The sequence below is a fragment of the Condylura cristata genome, unplaced genomic scaffold, assembly GCF_000260355.1.
Source record: "Condylura cristata isolate star-nosed mole 26May11 unplaced genomic scaffold, ConCri1.0 scaffold00030, whole genome shotgun sequence".
NCBI classification, from domain to species: domain Eukaryota; kingdom Metazoa; phylum Chordata; class Mammalia; order Eulipotyphla; family Talpidae; genus Condylura; species Condylura cristata.
In genome coordinates this window covers 3,292,497-3,314,760 of record NW_004567131.1, presented here as the reverse complement: position 1 = coordinate 3,314,760, position 22,264 = coordinate 3,292,497, and the positions used below count along the sequence as shown (strand labels likewise).

At 36.5% G+C, this 22,264-nt stretch overlaps 1 protein-coding gene across 3 annotated transcripts in view; it reads right to left on the bottom strand.

Annotated features, from left to right (window-relative positions):
* The window catches only part of TTC13 (tetratricopeptide repeat domain 13), a 59,251-nt gene that overhangs the window by 32,112 nt on the left and 4,875 nt on the right, over positions 1-22,264 (bottom strand). For 2 of the 3 annotated variants that reach the window (XM_004691141.2, XM_012731407.1), the window contains exons 2-4: positions 15,824-15,918; positions 12,615-12,690; positions 9,704-9,774 (exon numbers count right to left, since the gene is read on the bottom strand). In XM_004691141.2, coding sequence (XP_004691198.1) covers positions 9,704-9,774; positions 12,615-12,690; positions 15,824-15,918 — 242 coding nt within the window. Of the gene's footprint in view, positions 1-1,385; positions 1,452-9,703; positions 9,775-12,614; positions 12,691-15,823; positions 15,919-22,264 lie in introns of all 3 variants that reach the window. The other variant, XM_004691140.2, reaches the window with a different exon arrangement.

The following is a 22,264-nucleotide window of genomic DNA, read 5'->3' as shown; positions in this document are numbered from 1 at the left end:
ATGAACTTAGCTTAAGTAGAAGAATCTGCCCAGTTAAGTTATATTTTATTTATTAAATGTACTTAAGTCTATCTACTCATAAACAGTAAGTTGTACCTGACTACCTATTACAAGCTCCAGAGGTAACAGGATATTTTCTAAATTCAACCTATTTAAACACAGAATCAAGAAATTTCAGGGGACAGATATGTGTATACCAGCAAGTGACATGATGCTAACTGGTGACAATGTAGGAAAAGAGATGTGTCAAATAAGTGTCTTATCAAAATTTACAAGCCCATATTTCTACATTTTAAGAAGTCTACATAAGTTCTTTAATATTTGCAATTACTTGTACATTAAAATAAATCAACGTGTTACTTTCACAGTGAAAATACAAGTTTCTGGGCAAGATGTAAAATTAAGAGATGAAAATCTGGAAGAAACAGCTTCTTTTTGACTTTTACCAGGGCAACTTTGGTCATTTATTGATGTTATTCAATAAATGATGAAAGTAACATTGTTTTCTTCCTAACTATCTACTTTAGTGTCAAATCTGAGTTCCATTTCAGTCCTCTATGTCTCAGAAGTATACAAATATTATAAAAACTCCCCATAGGCAAGACCCATTAGTAGCCGTTTGAATGTTCAAAAAATATCAAAGTGGTGTTTCTCCTTGAAAGCATAATTTCATTGGGTATTTTTAAAACCACAGTTAGATCAGGAAGTTTAGGTATAACGTTCTGAACTAAAAATTGGATACATGAATTTAGACAATTTAATTACTATATAATCTTAGGAAAGTCTTCATTTTTATACAATGGTGCATCTGTTTGTATAAATCTTTGTGCAGTTCTCAGAGAAATAAGGGTAATAATTTGATCAAAGCTACAAAATACCCCCATCTAGAGTAACTATAATATATGATAACAAATAATACACCCATCTAGAGTAACTATAATACATGATAACAAATAATAGTTAAAAATTTTTTATTTCTCCAACCTTTAAAATTGTGAAAGGAACTCAAAATCTAAATCCTACTGTGCTACTGATCCCTAGTCTCCCCTTTACCTGTGAGTATGCCCTAGGAATCCAATCAAAGTCTCATGCTTTACTTGGTCTATGCACAGTTCATCACAAAACAAAATTTTGCCTGGTGAAGGTTGTCTGGAGTAGAAAGTACAGCAAATTGACTTCAGAAGACCTGGTTTGAAATTCCCAATCCACCACCCTAGCTATTTGACCTTGACTACATCTTCAAATGTCATTTTCTCATCGTGAACTGGAGCAACATCACTGGATGTTCCATCAGAACTCAAGAAACAGGGAGAACTGCTACCGGAACCCTGGTCCATGTCAGGTCATGTAGGCACTATGGCAAGCGTAACTATTCCAATACTCACATGTAGTCCCTTCTTTCCATAGGCTATCCCTCGGCCATAAATTGCACTAACCAGATCAGGCTCCTCCTAGTCAGACCAAAACAGAGACACGTCAAAAACTATAAACAAAAAAAAAAAATCAGTTTCTGCTTAAAGTATTTTAAAGCCACAAGTGACAGCTCTACTTTATTATGCTACCACCACTCATAAGTCAATCCAGTCCCCAACCAAAGGTCTATATTCTGAGACATAGGAGTTTTGCATTAAAAAAATAGTGAGCAAATATTACTGAGTTCTGTGCTAGTTTCTGGCATGTCATCATCGTATTTAAACTGTAATCCTCTCAACAGCTCTATGATTGGCAGCACCAGGAATCATGTCTTACAGAAAAAATACTCAAAAATAAATAGATATGAGTAAAAGACTGGGTAATGTCTCTTCCTAGTTTGTCCCTTTCCATATAGTCATGACATAATCTGGAAAAAGAAAGACCCCTCAGTGCCAGCACAATGAGGAACAAGAAATGAGTCAGCTCCACAATCCGTCACAGTTTAATCCAGTCTTTTATCCTAGTGGGTCAAAATTAAAACTCAGATCCTTTCTATACTCTGCTCCCAGATGGAGTAAACACCTCTGAAGGCCCCAGAACAGAGCTTCTGCTGCTCCCACTATCGCATCCCTACACACAGGTCAAGGCTATAAACTGTCGCCCTTACAGAGTAAAGTCACTTTTATCTACAGTTAACCTCTGCAATTTTTACTTCCTTTCTGAATCCTTCACTATATATTTAAGAGTGAAGATAAACAACCCCTGGCCACAAGATCCTGGGTGAAAGTCTTGACACTGCTGAATAATTTAACTGAACTGTACCAGACAAGGCATTTTAAAGCAATAGATTACTATTGCTCTATTTCAAAACTAAGATAAGGTATTCTCCAGCACTGCTGAAAAAGAACAAGTAAACAATATTATTTTTTGCTTCTCTTGGAAAATCAAAAGATCTACAAAGAGAGGACCACGTTCTAGTTTTCTCATGTGACAAAACTATAAGGAGAGCTGTCCCTTGAGATGAGGGGTATATATCCATTGGCTTAGCCCAATCCCACTCTTCAGGTCTACATTACATCAATTCACTTTGCTTATTTAAGTCACCTCCCTGTTTCCTATATAGTTCTGGATAAATTATATGTAACTGGCATGAAAGGCTGCTCATGGAGGAAAGTACAAGTTACAGGACCAAAGAGAAAGGAAGTTACTTATAAACAATACCCAGGTATGACTGTATGGGTCAGGAAGTGTCCCGAAAAATACTCTCCAAAATACTAAACTGCAATTTCCTTTGTAGAGTATAATTACTAGATATATTACCAGTCAACTTAATAAACTACCACATTCCTTTTAATTGCTTAAAACAAACATGTACATTTATAATTAGAAAAAATTGTCTCAATATGTATTAAACTTTGTGTTTAGGTTATTATAAATAAAAATGTTCATATTAATAGAAAATTTATTATAAATTATGGAAAATTTAGAAAACAAAAAGCACCAAGTAAATGGAAGTAGACCTTGTAATTCTGTCACTCAGAGATAATACTTTGAACATTTAAATATCCTTCCCAGCTTAAAGAAGGCAGAGCAAGTAGTTTGGAGGGAGAGATAAAGGTACAGACAGAGGGGCAGAGCTGGAAAAACCACTGCCCATTAACACCTCCTTCCTATTTTTTCAGTAGGGATAATGCCTGCTAGAAGACAGAAAAAGGACAGAATAGGATCTTGACCATGCCGGGAGGGGGCAGTAGCTCAGTCCCTGTAACATCCCCCAGGGAGAGGAAAAACTACTCTCAGATGCCTACTGTCTCAAAATACACTATCCAAGCTTTTCTCGTACAAGTGAGTAAAATTTTATATTAGATGACCAAAAGGTAAGTCAGAAAAAAGCAGATGTAAGTAAAAAGTTATTCTACTGATGTGACTTCACTCCTGGATCATCCTCATCTTCCCAAACGTGAAAGAAATCCTGACAATTTCATTTACTGAATATACCCACTGTCTCTCCTCCTGATCCATCAGCTACCGCTGCATTTGAACCTTCCTCTCTCACTTAGGCTACTGCGATTGCTTAACCATTGCCCTGTTTCTTCCCACCCACTCTCCAGAACTACACCAAGTCAGAAGCCAGTAAAGCCTGATGGTGTCACTCTGCTGTCTGAAATTATGAAATGGCTCCTCAATCCCAATAAGAGTGACATGCAGACATTCTTTTTTTATATACTCTAACCCACAGTAAGAAATTTATTTTGTAATGTTACTCAGCACACATATACACATAGTTAACATACACACACAACAGAAATGAGTTTTACTGAGCCATATCTATCCTTATTATATACAGTATACTTTGATATTTTCTAGTTTAATCTATCTCATTGTTGTAAAAGTTCTAGTCCTAACTCACCAATTAATTTCAGGACCTACTAATGAGGAACAACCCATAATTTGAAAACTATGTGGTCATATCTAAATGTCTTTGCAGAATCTCATCTCCTTCTTCTCCTCTCATTCACAATTCATACCCTAGAATAATCCAAATGACTTGATAGTTCCCTAGATACAAAATGCTCTCCTAACACTTAACTGCATTTGCAAATATTATTCCCTGAACCTGAAATATCCACCCACTGCCTCTGTGCCCAAGAAAATCCTCCAACAATAACTCCTTCCAGTCTTCCCTGACATTAAATATGCTCCTTCTCTTCTCTTCCTACTATCTGTTACATTATGGACAGTCATACATTCAACAACTTGAACTCAGGGTCTACTAATAGCCATGTCTAGAATCACAAACGCAAGTGTAAAGTTACATCTTCAGTGCAGCAGTAAATGGTGCTTTGAGAAAATGCATGAAGACCTTAGACAAGGCTAGGGAGGATTCCCTAAGAGAGATTGCAACGTTAAGATCTGTTGGGAATGGGGAAATGCCAGAGAGTTGATCCAGCTTGAGGGAGCAGACTGTTCAAAGGTCCCAAAGGAATCAAGAACATGTCTTCTGTTCCAAGATGAGGCTAAAGAGATAGTCAGGGATCTTATTAAAGATTTTTTATCTTTAACCTAAAAGCAACAGCAAAGAATATGTTTAAACTACACATGTAAATATGTTGTATGCACCTGTATGTAGAGGACATGAGAAAACCAGGAAATGATGACTGCATGTTCCGACAAATGATTTGAACAGAGCCAGGAGAAGCAGATATATATAGTAGATGCTTAGGAGGTCTACAGAGTTGGTGCTAAAAGAAGCAGCACACAGATGTGGAGCTTGTAATCAAATGGAAGGGCATGCCATTTGAGTTAGGTAACATGAAATCTGACTAAGTTGTGGGAGGGCATATGTGCAAGGACCAGGGGAAGCATGTGGCCAACTGGCATCTTTGAGTTAAAGATGCCTTTCAGGCATCCAAGTGTACATAATTCCATAAAAGTCTCCTACTACATTACTATTTTGAGTTTGCAAATTTTCACCCCACTGGAATGCAATATTTTCAGGGGCATGTCTTTTCATTTAGAGGTTGGCAGCATCTATCACAGAGTCTGGGACATAATGAACCTCAAATGTGGCAGTTATTATTTAGCAACAAATACTCACCACATGTTAGACAGTTAATAGTAATGAGTATTAAAGACTATCAGATGAAAGCTGCTTCTCCAGGATCTATTCTCATGGAGGAAGCAACCAATGTGACATGGCTAGAAACAATGAGGTGCAGCTGATGGACGAGTAAGGCGAGATTCAGGGTTTAGCACAGCAAAGCTGTGTGACAGATATGCCATGGTGAATGGCTTGTGTAAGCACCAGCAATCAGTTACAACATTTTAATAGCAATAAAAATGTTTAAACCTACTTTAAAACCAGCCATTCAAAAATTAAAAACAGTAGAAATATTTGAACACTGACAACTTCCTGAATTTCATCATTTGGGCTCCAAGGATTTCACATGTCACCACATCTCTGCCAGCAGAGACGAATGCAGTGGTCCCACATATGGTCCCTCCCCAGCACTCCCCAAGTCATGCCTGGTCTGGTCATAACCAAGCTGGAACTAACTTCCAGAAATGCCAAAGGTAGATAAAACTGTATCAGTTTTATCCAAATTTTGGAACCCTTAATACTAGACTATGTTATGACATGGAAACAACCATAATAACTACACATCCTCGATATGGTAGTAGAAGAAATTTTAAAAAGAAAGAGTTAAATGAATAGAGAAAACCTAAATATCTTGCAGATATACACGATATTTACATTTTTCTCTTTTAATTCCAAATTCTACATTACAGCATAGAAGGATATATATAATTAAGGTCATTATCACAATTACAGTCTAGTACTAAGGGTTCCTAAATTTAAGTAACAGGTTCTGTTACTTTTTTGATTGATAGAATTATTTTATCTATTATTGCCTTTAGATATTAACAATAAGACAAAATTCTTTATAAAATGTCATGTTGAATTATTTTTCAAATAAAAATGCTTATTTCTAAAAACAAATTGGGCTCAGAATATTAATTTTTGAATAGTTTTTGAAAATACAAGTCTAATAATGTATATTTTGTAAAATTTTCAGAATGAAAATATTTCAACCTTTCAATATTACTTATGTTAGGCAAACATAATCATAATATAAGCTAATCATGTCTACCTAGATGTCTCAATTCTCAAAATATCAGCTTTTTCAAATCCAAGGTCTAATATGCGATCCTCAGTATTAGTTATATAATGAATTTAAATTTTACAAACTTCTTTTTCCACAAGTCTGACTTTTTGATTAAAATTCAAAAATCACTGGGACAGATAAGGCAAAAAGTAACTATACAACAATGTAATTAGGTTTAAATTTTGCCAAAATGGTGGACAAATAGACATATAAAGATGTTAACAAAACCACATGCAGAAGAATGTTTTACATTTTGTCTAATGTAAAATAAAGTTCTTTGATGGATTTGGTTTTACCAGAATCAAATCAGGACCAGGTGAGCTCAAGGTCACATAATTAATAGCAAAGTCTAATCACCTTGTAAAAATGTTGCAACAATTATGTTACCCAACCCTGCATCAGCAAGGACCAAAGAAGAACAGAAGTCAAGAAATGGTTCCACTTCTCAAAAATATTATCATCGATGCAAATCCACTGAAAACTGGGAACTAACTCATAAACATAAGGGCAGGAGTTTTCACAATATGCATGAGCTGAGCTAGGCCTAGAAATTGTACTCAGTAGAAACCCTAGTGCTCAAGTAGCATGTTTTCTTTTATAGAGGTACTAAACAAGCCATATTTGGAGAAATATTCAAATGAACACTTCAAAACAGCTAAGTTTCTGGAACTACCTCATAAGATGATTGACTGACACCAAAGACAGGCATGTACGAATGCTTTACATCAAAAGGCCATTCTGGAGTTCAAGTAGCCTGCATGTGTAAATCCAAATTTAACACTCAATGAGCTTATAAAAATGACTGATCTAGAAACTCTGAGGCCCCATGTTCACATTTGTTTTCAGCTTCCTATGAATAGACTCAGAGTCCACACTCAGCTGCTTCACACTGGAGTCCCAGGCTGTCCAGAAGAAAAGTTTTATCAATAGTTAACTCAAAACACCCTAAAGGTTTGGGTGGAAACAATCATCACCAGTGCCAATTTTTTTTAAATATTTGTTTTTAATTTATGCATATAAGAGCTGGGATGCAAGTCAGAGCTGAGGTGGTTAGAGGATTCACCAGAGACAGAGTGGGGAGCAGAACAGGCAGATTAACTGAAATATACTGCAGAGGGGAGCAGCAGGGTGAGACAGGAGAGGTCTGCTATGCCATGTGGATCACCTCCCTGGCCTGAGATCAAACTCATTGCAGTGGCTTGTTAAGATTTGCTATCTAATGTTTGAAGAAATCAATGGAAACCCTTAAATAGGAACTGTATGCATTGATTTCAAACATGCTCTAATATCAAAATGTTCACCCAGGACCAAATTTCTCATTAAAATTTTTGAAAAGAATTTTAACATTTATCTTTGTATTTATTACGGTCATTTAATACAAAAATATGGCAAACTTTCACCAAGCTCTATCAGGATGCCTCTAAATTTGCTCCTTTTTATCACACCAGTGTGTCTTATAAATATGACTTTCCATAAGTCATGACGTAGAAAAGATTAGGAGACACCAAAACACAGGGTAAGAAAAGAGACATCACCAAGAAAATCACCCACAGGAAAGTCAAAGGCACTCCTGCTGCACAAAAAAATGTGTTGCAATGAACACCCATTTCTTTCTTCTTTTGACCAGCAGTATTTCAACTTTTTCCTGTTCTCCCATTCTTTGTACTCCTCCCCATAGCTCAAATTGACAGAAAACTAGTACAACCTCAGAAATCATACATTCTCAAAAAAATTTCCCATTTAAAAATAACCCATCGTATCACAGACTGATGAAAACGCATATAAAATTTTAATACTATTATTTCTTGGTGTTAAGATAGACATTCTGATTTACATTCAAAATACTACTATACAAGAAATGTTTTACAACAACAAATGGACAACACAAAGGCATATTAATACATCAAAATAAGATTGTAGAGAAATAATGACATTTATGGGATAAAATTATGTGGAAAAAGTTATACAAATAGTACATATAATTTAGATAATAGAACACAAATGCATACTTTGAGGTCTTAAAAATTTTTAATAATGGTAAAATGGTATAATTAGGAAACTTGATTAATTAAGGTTTTTCTTTAGTACTGTTATATTACTTTCAACTACAATGTCAACAATATTTTTCAATGAGAATGAACTGATAATACATCTGCACACTCATACAGTTTTCTGCTGGTGATTACCATAAACTAACTGACACATACTCCTATAAATCATTAAAATCTCCCTTTCAAGCAAAGTCAAGTGTTAATTATGTAAAAAGTACTTTTTTTACCTTCACTAAGATTGCAACACTGAAAAGAAAGGTGATTTTTAAACCTATTTAAATCTACACTTTGTACTTAAAAGTCCAATGAACACTACTGCACCACTCAAACACACATCTACTTGGATCTGAGGACTTTAACTGAAAGCATTTCATCAATTTTTTGAGAACAAAGAATTATCAACATAGTTAAATCTATATTTAAAAAAAAAATTTTAAGATTTACTTATTTATTCATACAGAACTGGGGCACAAGCCAGAAGTGCAGGGGTGGTGAGAGGCTTCACCAGAGACAGAGTGGGGCACAGAACAGGCAGATCAACGAAGTACACTGCTGAGGAGAGCAGCAGGTGGGTCAGGAGAGGTCTGTGGCACCATGCGGGTCCCCTTTAGGGTGGGGGATCAAACTCACACTGAAGCAGCTGTGGCCAGCTTGCAGTGCTGCATCCTAACCAGTTGCGCCGCCAGGGAGGGCCCAATTTTTAAATTATTAATTGTAATTTATTTGTTGGCTCCCATAGACAAATATGCCAGAATGGTGCTTTGAGTAGCTAAAATTTACAGAACACTTATTATGTGCCCAGGCCTGGGTACTAGTGTACATTTAACTTAAATCTAACAAGAATCTGTTGGTATTATTGTCCCATAACCCAGCAGACTGCATTAGACTTGAGTACCTTTGAAGTCCACATTTTCTTCACTGTACTCTACTAGCAAACATATCAACATGGGCACAGTCAAGGGTCTACAAACATACGGCTCAATACTAATAGGCATTTTGTCAGCAATATTAGGTGGCATTAGGGGTCTCTTCACAGCTCTTACACTTGTATATCTAACCATTTCATCTTAGCCAGATTTTAACAATCACCAATAAAGTCTTTCATTTAAAAATTTGTCATAATTATACTTTAAGGTGAGAAAAATCCACGAGTAGAACTTAAGTTAACCGTAAAAATCAACTCCTGCACAGAAAGTAACATCTGGAATTCCAAGATTTCTAGTGTCTATACCTCTTGGAAGACAACACAGTAGACAGAGAGAAGTGAATTAAAGCTAATTTTTTTTAAGTTGCATTGAATCCCATCTCTGCCACACAATGGTTAGGAGACCATGAAGCTAATTATTTGATTGCTTTGATATTTTCTCATTTAAAATAAAGTAATACTACAAAGTTTAAATGAGAGTATGGCATAACCCTGCACCAAGAACGTGCTCAGTCAGGTTTGATTTCCTTTACTTTCTTGACTGTTCTTAAAATAAATGTTTTATTTCACTGTAGCATATTATGCAAAAAGTCTACATTTTTGTTATAACTATAAACATGAAATCACATAATGAGAAAAATAATTACCTGAAGCATTGTGGAAAAATGTCTTATTGCTTCATCATAGAGACCACTGCCAATCAACACATAAGCAATAGCTATGAAACAAAATACAAAAACATTAAAGGAAAGAATAAAGCTCTCAGACTGAAATCAGTAACTATATTCTTTATTAAATATAAAAGGCAGCTTCAAGAACCAGAGCAGTTAGAAAACCTAAAAGATAAAAAGATACAACTTAATGCTGCTACCACTCAGCACTTGCTAATCCATCTTCTGGTTCATCTAGATTTAAATTATTAAAGTCACCTATGAAAGACCTGCCTATAAGGCCTTAAGGACTAATTATCTTTTTCTAACCTCATCACTCACTTTCAATATTACTCACTTTCAAATATCGAGTAACCTTTTTTGATTTTCCCTATCTATACATCAAAAGAGCTAGTGATAAGCCTGGATAATATACACAAAACATAGCAATGTGATTTTTACTGTGAAACTTATGAGGAATAACCAAATAGCCACAAATCTCTATTCCTGGAGTTGTTGAATTTATTACCAATTACCTAGTAAAAAATGTAAATACAAATACAGAGGTTCAAATTAATATATATATAAGTATATATATTAATATAATGCTATATATATATTAATATAATGCTTAACTATAGATAACTCACACCATTGTAAAGCAATGGTAGTCCCTTCCCTACCTCTTCCATTTAAACATTAGTCATAATAATACTCAAAATACATACGAAATATGAAACTGTATTTGATCAAATTCTTCAAGTGATATGTTTAAGTCAGTCATGACTATCTCTTCAAATATGGCAATATTTTAACTAAAACTTTTTCACTTGACTACAAATGTTAATAGTCTAAGCCATATTTACATCCTTATTTGCCATAATTCCCTAAATCTCCTGAAAAAAACTGTATGTCTCAATATCATACCACTTTGATCATATTTCTTTGCAAAAAAAAAAGCTTTACTGCAACCCTCTAATTCTAGAACTTAATAGGTATTCAGAAGATGGGCCAACTGAAATTTTTATTGTCAACAAAACTTAAATTCCCTGACAGGTGACAGAACTTAAAACATAAATGTAGCAGAAATATTAATGCAGAGATTTAGACTATCTATACGTAACCCAAGAAAAGTTAACCATTCACTATCAGCAATTCTTCCTGCCCACTTGTGCCTATGCCAGGGTCCTTTCCTCTCCTGTCTATAATAAACTTACTCTTTAAATAAATAAAAAAAAAAATTCACTATCATAATAATACCAAGAGTTTTGGGGGACATTCTTCAAAATAAAATGAAGACTTTTTAATTTTTTCTTCGAAAAGAAAAATTAAGTTCAAATGCATATATTCAGAACATCAAGAATGTGTACCTGATAAGATAACCAAAGGTATCTTTGGAAAGGTAAAGGATCATTAATAATCAAAAGAGCAACATGAATAACTACATGTATTGCATTCTTAATATGTGCAAGGCTGTACCAAAACTGCTCTGCATTGGGCTGGACTGCAAAATGGTTGGGATTACTTGATGATTAGACCAACAGGGACTGAAGCGCGAACTTGTACTTTTTGAATGCAGGAAGAAATAACAGTTGTAGGAGATCAATACTGAGCATTACCCATAAATTGGCTGCTGAATTCCATTCAAATAAAATCAAATGTATCTCCCAAACCTATCCATTTAACCATAAACATTTTTTGGAGAAAACCCTCAGGGTACTATTCCAAAAAAGCTGTAATCCAAATGTTGTAAAATAAAAATAAAACCTGGATCTATATTTTGTTGTTAAGAATTCAAAGAAAAACTGATCTCCCTGGAATTACCACAGAAATTGTTACTAGCCAGCTATTCTACATCTCCCAGCACCAAACATGTTGATAGTTATTTTTCCAATAAAAAATGCTATAGTTCAAAAGATCTTAAGCCAGCTCAGGGTCTAAACTACTGCAGAGTCCATGTGAAATGTTCTTAGACTGTAGAGCCAGTGTGGCACACATAAGGTCCTTAATTAATTATTTAATAAGCGAGTACCTGGCTGAACAGAATCCAAGGACTTTAGGAAAGACCAAGATTTGATGCAATAAAGGGCAATTAAGTCTCAACGTCTATTCAAAGAATATCACCAAATGCAATTCTTACTTTCAAAGGGTCAACTCTTACTACTTGCACTAACACGGAAAGGAGCAAGTACAAGAGCTTGACCTACCTGTGTATGCCTGCACAAGGATCAAGTGATTATTTGAAATCAGATAGCAACATTTTTCTGCATGTGCCTCAGGTGATCAGGCCCTCAAGGGAGCATGTGCTTACGTGAAGCTCAGCCTTGTACGTGGTGGTGTTCACTCCTTCCAATGAGGCAGTGAGGGAGCACCCAAAGCATATAGACACTGGCGAGACCAGCCTGTTTTAAACATGCCATGAACAAGCCAAACAGCATGACCCATTTGCAGATTTGAATTCATTCAATTTTTCTACACCCACATTATTTTGACCAACCTAGTAAGTATGACTGGTGTCATGAGTAAAATTCATTTAAATTTTTTAAATGTATTTTTCCTAATCACAGAAATTTAAAGTAGAATGATTTATTGTTTTCTTTTCTACATATTCACATATGGTGACAAAATATAAATAACTTTTAAATGAATAATAATAGCTCCTAAAAACTCATCAGCATAATTATTAACTCCCATCGGAACACAGAGATGGAACGGTCCCTACCAATCATTCCAGCCAAAGTGTTTACTTTATGACACATACACCAGGAAGGACTCTCACAAGGGCTGAATGCCACTCATCCTGGCAGGGCTAAGTCTGTGTCTTTCTACTTTACCATCCCGCAAACTTACTCTGCACATAAGCATACATTCTAGGAAATACCACAGGAACATCCGGGTCAAATCTCACCTAACTCTTCATTCGTGCTGTCATTATCAGTAGCAAATGGGAATCTCTTTTGTTCTGCAATAGACTTGGCCTGGCTCTGAAATAAAAACAAATAAACATACATTTCAGCTTACCACAAATGAAAACTTAAAATACAAACTTATATTTTAAAAAAGATATCTACATTTGATTTACATGGGAGAAAATATTCACTTTAAGTTACATCACTTATATACTTCAGGCCAGTTTGTGTAATAATTGATTTGCTTTTTCTCCTAATCATTAGTAGTTCTGTTTTTTCAGGAGTTATCTTCTTTTTCTCATGTGTGTAGAAGAAATGGAGTGTAGGCCAGAGGTGCAGGAGTATGAGAGGATTCATTAGAGACGGAGCAGAACAGGCAGATTTACTGAAATAACACTGCTACGAGGAGCCGCAGGTGAGACAGGAGCGGTCACGTGTGGGATAGCTGTTTGGTCAGGGATCAAACTAAGGCCACAGTGGTAACAGCACTGAGACTTAACTCCTACACTACCAAGGGAGCCCTAGGAATAAATACCTTTTGCTTTTATAAAAATTAATCTTGCTGGCTGCTTCAGAGGTCCCTCCACACTTTTATTGATTTGATTGGAGACCAGCTCTCCACTGGCGTTTCAAGGAAAATACTGTGTTTAAGCCCAAAAATATTTGAGAAATAAGAGGTGCAAGTTATAAGAGATGATGCCAAGAAAGGACCAGAAAACCTGAGAAGTAAGCAAGACATTCTATAACTCCATGCCCTGCAAGTGCTGAACATAACCATCCTACTTAATGCAGCAGATTGCTCATCAAGAATCCACTTAGACACACATGTATGGTTGGCAGGAGAGCTAACCCAAAAGTGGAAACTAAGGGAAAGCAAAGTAAATAAATTAGCTTAGTTAACTGGAGTGACTTCACAGACAAGTACCTGTCCTTCACACAAAATGATGGATCTGTCATGTTTTGGAGGCAACCATGTCTAATAATACACATCATTTGCCAAGCTCTGTGGGAAAAAATATGTATATACATATACATACATATATATACACATGAAGAAAACAGAAATGAAATCCCATAAAAAGAACCATTTCCAAAGGAACATCAAGAGTATACTGAGAAGAGCATATCTGATTTAAAAGTGTTTTTATTATGTTAGAAATAAAATCTACAACAGAAGTAGGTAGGAAAAGTATAGCATGAACAAATTACTTCCCCATTAAAAATCATTTTTCCTATTCCCAGTACTACATGTATAGACATCTTCTGTGGATGGTGATAACAGGTTATATATCAGGGATTTTTAAAAACACAGCTCCACATGCCTAGTCCACTAACTCCAGTGGATCCTTCAGATCCCTTTATACTTCAGTTCCTGAAGTCTGTCTTGCCACATCCCCCTCATTCACGGGAGATATTGGCCCTCTCCTTTTCTTTCATACGATTTACACAATGGACTTCTATGTTTACTTATATAATTATTTGATTAGTGATTGTAGGAGTCAAGAGCACATGGGGACAAAGGCTATCTGGCTCATCAGTACTGTCACATGATAGGTACAAAGTAAGTATCTGGTGAATGAATGAATAAAGAGCTTGACTTCCATATTTTAAACCTATGGAAAAAGTTTTTTTTTGGTTTTTTTTTATATAATAGTTTAGTTTTACATCATTTTATACTTTTTTTTTTCATTTCAATTGTAATCCCCGTGGGCTTCCCATCACCAAGTCACCCGTGTGCCATCACCATAATCCCGTGCACTCCCCCCCCCCCCGTTTTTGATCCCATTCCCCACTCTACCCCCACAAAATGTCTCTGGTATATGGCTGTTCATTATTTTAATTATTTTCTCGCCTGGTCCATTAAACTCCTGCTATGAGCAAAACCATCCAGTACTTCTCTTTTTCTTTCTGGCTTATCTCACTAAGCATGATCTTTTCCAGCTCCATCCAAGTTGCTGCAAAAAACATGTGTTTCTTTTTTTTTTGGTTGCTGAGTAATATTCCATTGTATATATGTACCACATCTTTTTAATCCAGTCATCTACTTTTGGGCTTTTGGGCTGCTTCCATGTTTTTCCAATTGTAAATAATGCAGCAATAAACATGGGGGTGTAGGTATCTTTTTGAATCAGTGTTTTTGTGTCTTTTGGGTAGATACCTAGGAGTGGGATTGCTGGGTCGTAGGGAAGCTCCATGTTAAGCAGTCTGAGAAACCTCCAAACAGTTTATCTATGGAAAAAGTTTTATGAGCATTCTCCCAATGACTATTACACAGCACAAACTCAAACTAAAAATGTAACTAGTAGAAAATACTTGAATTATTATTAGTAGAAAGGTTCCTCATAACTCCCAATCATTTGCCTATCCAAGGTGGGGACTGTCCAATTTAAATGTTTTTAGTGACAGTTAACTCACTACTTAGACAACAGAACATTCTGGGTTTGGACAAGTCTAAACTAAGTTTTGCCATACACCAAGTTACCTATACTCAGTTTGTTAGGTAAAATCAGTTGATTATTCCTTAGTTTGATTTTTGTACCCATTTTCAGTAATTCTTACATGAAAAGGCAAAAGACATTGTTTGGAGAAGAAAGAATATCCTCTAAGAGATATTTTTAACCAAGAGACAAACATGTAGGCGGTCGTGAAAGGAAAAGCCCAGAGGAAAAAAATGGTTAACTTTGGGCACTGGAAAAAAATAACTCAGTTTCTTAAAGTTAAGTGTAAATAAAAAGAAGGTCCCTCTATACTGAGGCAGCTAGGCAGGAGCAGAATACATGCTAACATGAATCAGCAGATGAAGACATAGTGCCTGGTAGTCATCCCTGGAATGACAGGGTCTCCTGTACAGGTTAGCTGACTCTGTTAAAAAGCTATCAAAAGATACCCACTTAGGCAGAGACTGGAAGATAAGATTATACGATCAAACTTTCAAACGCGTAAGATTGCTAGAAATATAGTTTAGTCCTGAGCTCGCCTTCATTCTTTGGAACTTAAAATTCCTCATTCCAGAATGACCAACCATGCAATTTAAAAGTCTTCATAGTTCACTGTGAGCAAATACCAGATGACCTAAATTCATCTTATACCACACAGAACCAATCAGACCCTGTTCTCCATTGACAACCTGAAGTGACTTCCACCATTTAGAGCTAATGTCACCGTGCTTCAGGTCACAAAAAGAGAATGCATGACAGAAAATGCATACCAGAATCTTTTCAGTGTTGAGAGAAAGCAACGAGTCACAGGGTGGTGATCCTTTGGGTTCACAGTCTGAATCATGGAAGTTCAAAAAGGATGACTCTGAAAAGCAAATATTCCTTGTTATTCTCCTCATCATAAATGTATGGCTCTATACTATATATTGGAATGATAAGAATCCATAATACCAAAATAAAGACAAGTATAGAAAACACCAAAAAGGGCATTCTATCTTCTACATAACAACTGTGCAATATTTTAACTTCCAAATATATTATACATGCATCAGTGATTGTTCTAACAACCATTCTGAAAATGATCAGGTTGGGAAAATGAGGTCTGGATAGGTTAGAACTATTTATTTAAATATACTTATTTTCTTCATTTTGTACATTTTTCCACCTCAGTTGTAATCCCCATGGGCTTCCCACACCATTTACCCATGTGCCATCACCATAGTCCCATGCACTCTTCCCACCCCAGTTTTGATCCTATTCCCCTCTTCACCCCCATAAAATGTCTGTGGTTTATAGCTGTTCATTGTTTTTTGTTTTTACTTTACTACAATTGCCTTTTTTTTTCTTCCTGATTCTTTACACTCCTGCTATGAGTGAAACCATCCAGTATTTTTCTTTTTCTTACTGGCTTATTTCACTAAGCATGATCCCTTCCAGCTCCAGTTGTTCTTTTGAGTTAATGTTTTTGTGTCCTTTGGGTAGATAACTAGGCGTGGGATTGCTGGGTCACATGGAAGCTCCATTTTTAACAGTTTGAGAAACCTCCAAACAGCTTTCCATAATGGTTGGACCAATCTGCATTCCCACTGGCAGTGTAGGGGAGTAGGTTAGAACTATTCTAAAGACAATAGGACAGAAATGAATACTAGTCAACACCCTTCTCACTATATACATGGAATTAATAGAATTATTGAGATTCTTTCATTAGACATGCCTTATCTGGAAGTATTTACCACATGTTAAAAAATAAATCAGAGGAGAACAATGTCAAATCATTATAAAATATTTTAAAAAATGTATTCAGATTCTAGAATTCAGAACACATACATAACTCCCAACTTTCAATAGGAAAAGATGATCCAATTTCTTAAAAAGTGCTCGAGAAATGAATAGGAATGCTCCAAAGATGATATGAAAGTGGCCACTGAGTACATGAAAAGATGCCCAAAATGACAGTTAATTTGGGCATGCAATCAAAGCACAATGAGATGCTACCTCTTTCCCACCAGGATGGTTATAATATTTTTACTGAAAAATTGAAAAACACTAGTGTTTGCAAGAATATAGAGAAATTAGAACATGAGATATAAAGTGGTGGAGTCACTAGGCAAAGCTGTTTGATGGTTCCTCAAAAAAAACCCACAGAATTACCAAATGATCCCACAATTCCATTCCTAGTTATATACCCAAAAGAACTGAAAACAGGGACTCAAACAAGTATGTGCACATACATGTTCAGCGCACCAGTATTCATAGTAACCAACAGATGAAACCAGTCCAAATGTCCATCAACAGATAATGGAGTTCAACCCCCAGCCAGGGAGCTAACCCACATGGTGTAGCAGACTTCTCCTTTCCTGCCCGCTGTATTTCAGTGGTATATCTGTTCTGTTCCCCACTCTGGTGAATCCTCTCACCCCCACACCTCTGGTCTGTACCCTTGTTCCTATACATAAATAAATATTTTTTTAAAATTGATAAAAGGCACTCCTGCTATTCCTGACATTAATACTATACTTAGAGGCCCAAAATTTCCTCAACTTTTGATAATTGTTTTATTTAACATTTATAAACATCCTGTAAGAAACTGCTCTGAGCCTTGGGGTTGAGAATGATGTATTTTACTATATAAAGAGGTATTCTCCTACTTTGTATTAAAAAAAAATTAATCAGGAAAATTGGCTTAACTTTATCAAGTGATTCTAGAGTTTTAAGATATTCACTTGATTCTTCTTTGACCAACTAAAGTAATTAAAATTTTTTCAAAGGTTGAATCACTTTTGTACTTTTGGAATAAATTTTAATTGACCAAGGCAGAGAATTATTACAATTGCTTCCTGGCTTCCATCTACTAACAATTTACTTAGAATTTTTATAACTCTTACAAACCTTTCTATTTCCCACCTCCAACTGTATGGGATTTTGGTAGTAGCATTTTTCACTGGTTTGGTAAGGTCTGCGATAGGAAAATTGTTTGTTAGATGTTAACTAGAATTGTCTAGAACAGGTTAAATTTGTCCTTCAGTCTGAAAACATCTTTTGTGTACAATGGCTTCAAATATTTTACAATAACCCAAACAGTTGTATTTAAATAGTGTAGATGTCCATGGAATTAAGAAGTATGCTGTGCTCCTTGCTTAACTCATAGAAGTAAAATTAAACAGTGATTACTACAGAAATAGTCTCAAAGCACATTACAGATTGTCATCTTTTTCTTATTATGATCTTGCCAGGCATTTCTTCATTGCTTCATATTTTTAGTCTTACTAGCAGAGATTTCCACATAGTTGTCTCTTAACCCTAAGCACTTCTATAACTGCACATATCCCTTGATTTCTTTTTTTAAAAAACATTTATTTATGCATACAAGGCCAGAGGTGGGAGGGGCGGGGTAGAGGGGTGAGAGGGCGCACAGAAGACAGGGTGAGGAGCAAAAAAGCAGATGTAGTGAAATCCACTGCTGAGGGAAGCAGCAGGCGAGTCAGAAATCTGCTGCGCCATATGGGTCACCTCCCTGGCTGGGGATGAACTGTACTACAGTGGCTAGCGATAGCTTGATAGTGTTTTCTTTAACCTATGCACCACCAGGCCCCTGATTTCTAATATACATCTGCATCTCCTCTCCTATTTATGTGTTAGCATTATCGGTTATTTTTTTTTTAAGTAGCTCCTATCAATTCTATTGTTCTGTTTTTAATTCATTTATTCTGCTTTGTTCTATTTAGCCCTTCCAAGTTCCCTTCTTGCTTCTTGTTTCTTAGGGTTAATCTCCAGGTCATTAATTCCCTTTCTCCTTTAATACTAAGAAGCCACAAAGCCTTACGCAGGAAAATAGATCACCAACAGCTGTCTGAGGAGGGAAGGCCAAGCGAGACTGCAGTGAGTCAAAAAATGAAAAAAGTCCAAAGGCAGAGGCCACTGGCTTGAAATAGAGGGTCATAGTCTAAAGAGATACAAGAGGTAAACAAGACAGAGTTTTATGAAAAATGAGGGATGGAAAGAGGAAAAAGGCACCAGCTTCCAGCTAGTGCAGGTAGGAAAAAAGGAATGAAATGCAATGCAAGTTTTAGAGAATGCTTTTTTTTTTTCTTTTTTAAAGAACTGGGGTACAGGCCAGGTGTAAAGATGGTGAGAGGATTCACCAGAGACAGTGTGGAGCAGAGTAGGCTGACTGATGTGAAGTACACTGCTGAGGGGAGCAGTGGGGGAATCAGGAGAGGTCTGCTGTGCCATGGCTGGGGATAGAACTTGTGCTGAAATGCCTGCAGCTAGCTTCACAGTGCTATGCTTTAACCTGTTGTGCCACCAGGGAGAGCCCTGGAAGAATGGTTTAGGAAGTAGAGGGTGAACTTAGGGCTAAGGTCTCTTGCTCATTAACACTCAAAATTGGCATTGTCTCTCCCTTGTAGTTAGTAAGTTCCAGAGAAAGATAAGAGCCACACATGAATTTGATAATCATTAACTTATGGTGGATGATAAAGCAGAGAATGTGGGAAAATGTAGGAAACTAGAAGTTAAAGAGAAAAAAAGAGCTGACCCTGATGGAGACATGTTTAAAGGGAAGGCAAAGGGGTAGTGAACTTGATAAATCACCTTTTTCTAAAGAACTACCCATTTTGAATTGTTCTCCATCTTTGCCATAAAGCTATATACACAATGATTATAATGATTTTCACTTTTCATTATACTCCCTCATACCTAAGTCAAATACATGTTCCTTCTCTTTTTTCTTGATTAGCCTTGCTAGATAATTTTCTAAACTTTATCAGTAAATTCAATGAACAAGCCCTTACATTTAATTCTACTTGTTCCTAATTTCAAATTTTATTTTTTTGGAAACAAAGTAATATAAATAGTGGTTCAGAGCACAGGCCATAAACCAGACTGAATCAGCTCAGATGCCTGTTTAAACAGGTGGCTGTTTAACTTTGGGCCAAGTCCTTTAATGTCTCTTAGCCTCAGTTATGTTATTTGTAAAACAGGAATAATTACCACCAAATACCTTCATATATGTTTCTCAGGAATAATGTGAGAAAAAGGCATAATGCCCACAGTTCAACGAAAATTGACTGTTAAACGTCACTATACATATAGTCTGAAAATGCTGGCGGGGGAGGGAGGCTTCCTGTTACTCTCATCCCTAAGTTTATTTTAGTCATCAAAGTACTTGACAGCTTTGGGCCCTCTCCGGTGGCATAATAGGTTAAATCACAACACTGCAAAGATATTCACAGCTGTTTCTGCATGAGTTTGATCCCCAGCCAGGGAGCTGACCCATGGCAAAGCACACCTCTCCTGACCCTGCTGCTCCCCTCAACGGTGTATTTCATCAAATACCTTTCTGGGCCCTCCCTCGTGGCGCAGTGGGTTAAAGCACAGCACTGAGAATCTAAAGCCGCTTCCACATGAGTTCGATTCCCGCCTGCCCCGGAGGTGACCACATGGCGCGGCAGACCTGCTCCCCTCAGCAGTGTACTTCCTCCATCTGCCTGTTCTGCTCCTCGCTCTGTCTCCGGTGAATCCTCTCACTCTCCGCATCTCTGGCCTGTACCCCAGTTCTATATGAATAAATAAATCTTTAAAAAAAAAAATACCTTTTCTGCTCCCTACTCTGTCTCTGATGAATCCTCTCACCACCCTGCACCTCTGGCCTGTATCCCAGTTCTGTATGCCTGTATGCATAAATAAATAAATCTTTTAAAAAAAAAAGAAAAAGTACTAGACAGCGTTAAAAATGCCATCACAAAAAAAAAAAAAAAAAAAGCCTTCACATACTTCTGGTCCTCTATCTTTGATATAAAACGTACCTTAGGCTCACTGCACACTTGGGGAAGTAAGTCCAACATTAAAGAACATGTATAAAAGGTCATAAAACAGAGAAATAGCAAAGCTATACTTGCCACACCTGTGCTACAGGATAAATCAATAAAGGTACATTTGTCAGGGCTCATTCTGCCAAAGCTGGATTCTTGTAAAAAAAAAAAAAAACTGTTTCAGAGCAACAATGCAACCAAACTTCTCTCCTCCTCTCCTAAAGCCTTCATGAGGCTCACTTTAAGAAGAGCAATTTTGATGAGGAGCTGACAGTAGCAGGTTCAAAAGAGAAGTGGAGACAAGGAGGCAATGACTATAAATACCTCCTTTCAGGAATTGGGCTATAAAAGGAAACAGAAAGATGTGGTGTGGCTGAAAGGACATATGGTCCTGTCTTTGTTGCTTGTTTTATAAAGATGAGAGCTCTTACAAGCATGTATGTGTTGATGGAAAACAAGAGAGGAGACAACTCACCACAACAGGACCAAAGGCCATCAGCACAGCTGTAGGCAGGCTGACATTTAGGATTGGGGTATGGGGGAAGCATGCTAATTCTCTTCAATTGCTCCTTTCCCAGAATATAGAGATGGGAGCACAATGTTTCCAAGTGAAAAGAGGAGGTGGTACTGGAAGTGGACACATCTGTCACATACTCATGTCTGAAAATGAAAACCAAGTAAGTTTGCAGACAGCAAACCCACAGCCAACCTCCAAAGTAAAACCTTTTATAAGGAATTCAACAGCTGCCAGGTCAGTCTCATCACCCAGCCATCTTGATCTGGTTAGATGGGTAGTATACACAGTCACCTGCAAACAAGGGTAACTGGGCTTTTCCCCATGGACAGGCTAGAACTTGAAAATCAGATGCCAGATTTTTATTGAAAAATTTTCATCTGAGGTATAGGATAACTCAGAAGAGCAAACAGCAACATGAGACCAAGCAGCTGCTATGCATCCATCAAGCATCATGCCTTTCGCCTTTACCATCTCTGCAATCGTAAGACTGCCACTGTTGAGGACATTGTTTATTATATCACAGGATGGTCCCAAGAGGCACATTTCTTTTAGAGGCATATTTCTTTTATTAATTTTAATTCTAAGAGAATATTATTCTTTGGTAACTGTCAAATAAAAATTATCATAACACCTTGAAAAGACTGCCCAATGAGAATTAGACTATAAAGACAACAGCTAGTTAATCCTTTAGAACAAGAATCTAAAACTAGCTGTTAAAGACAGAAAGGTTTTTTAATAAAGCATGAATGTAATCTAATCAAAGCTGTATTAACCCACATAAAAGCATGAATACATGTGAAGAATGCTTAAAACTGAAAGGAGTTACACAAATGGAAAAAGTGGTGCAGAAACAAATTTCAAATTACACTGGCGAGGGGAGT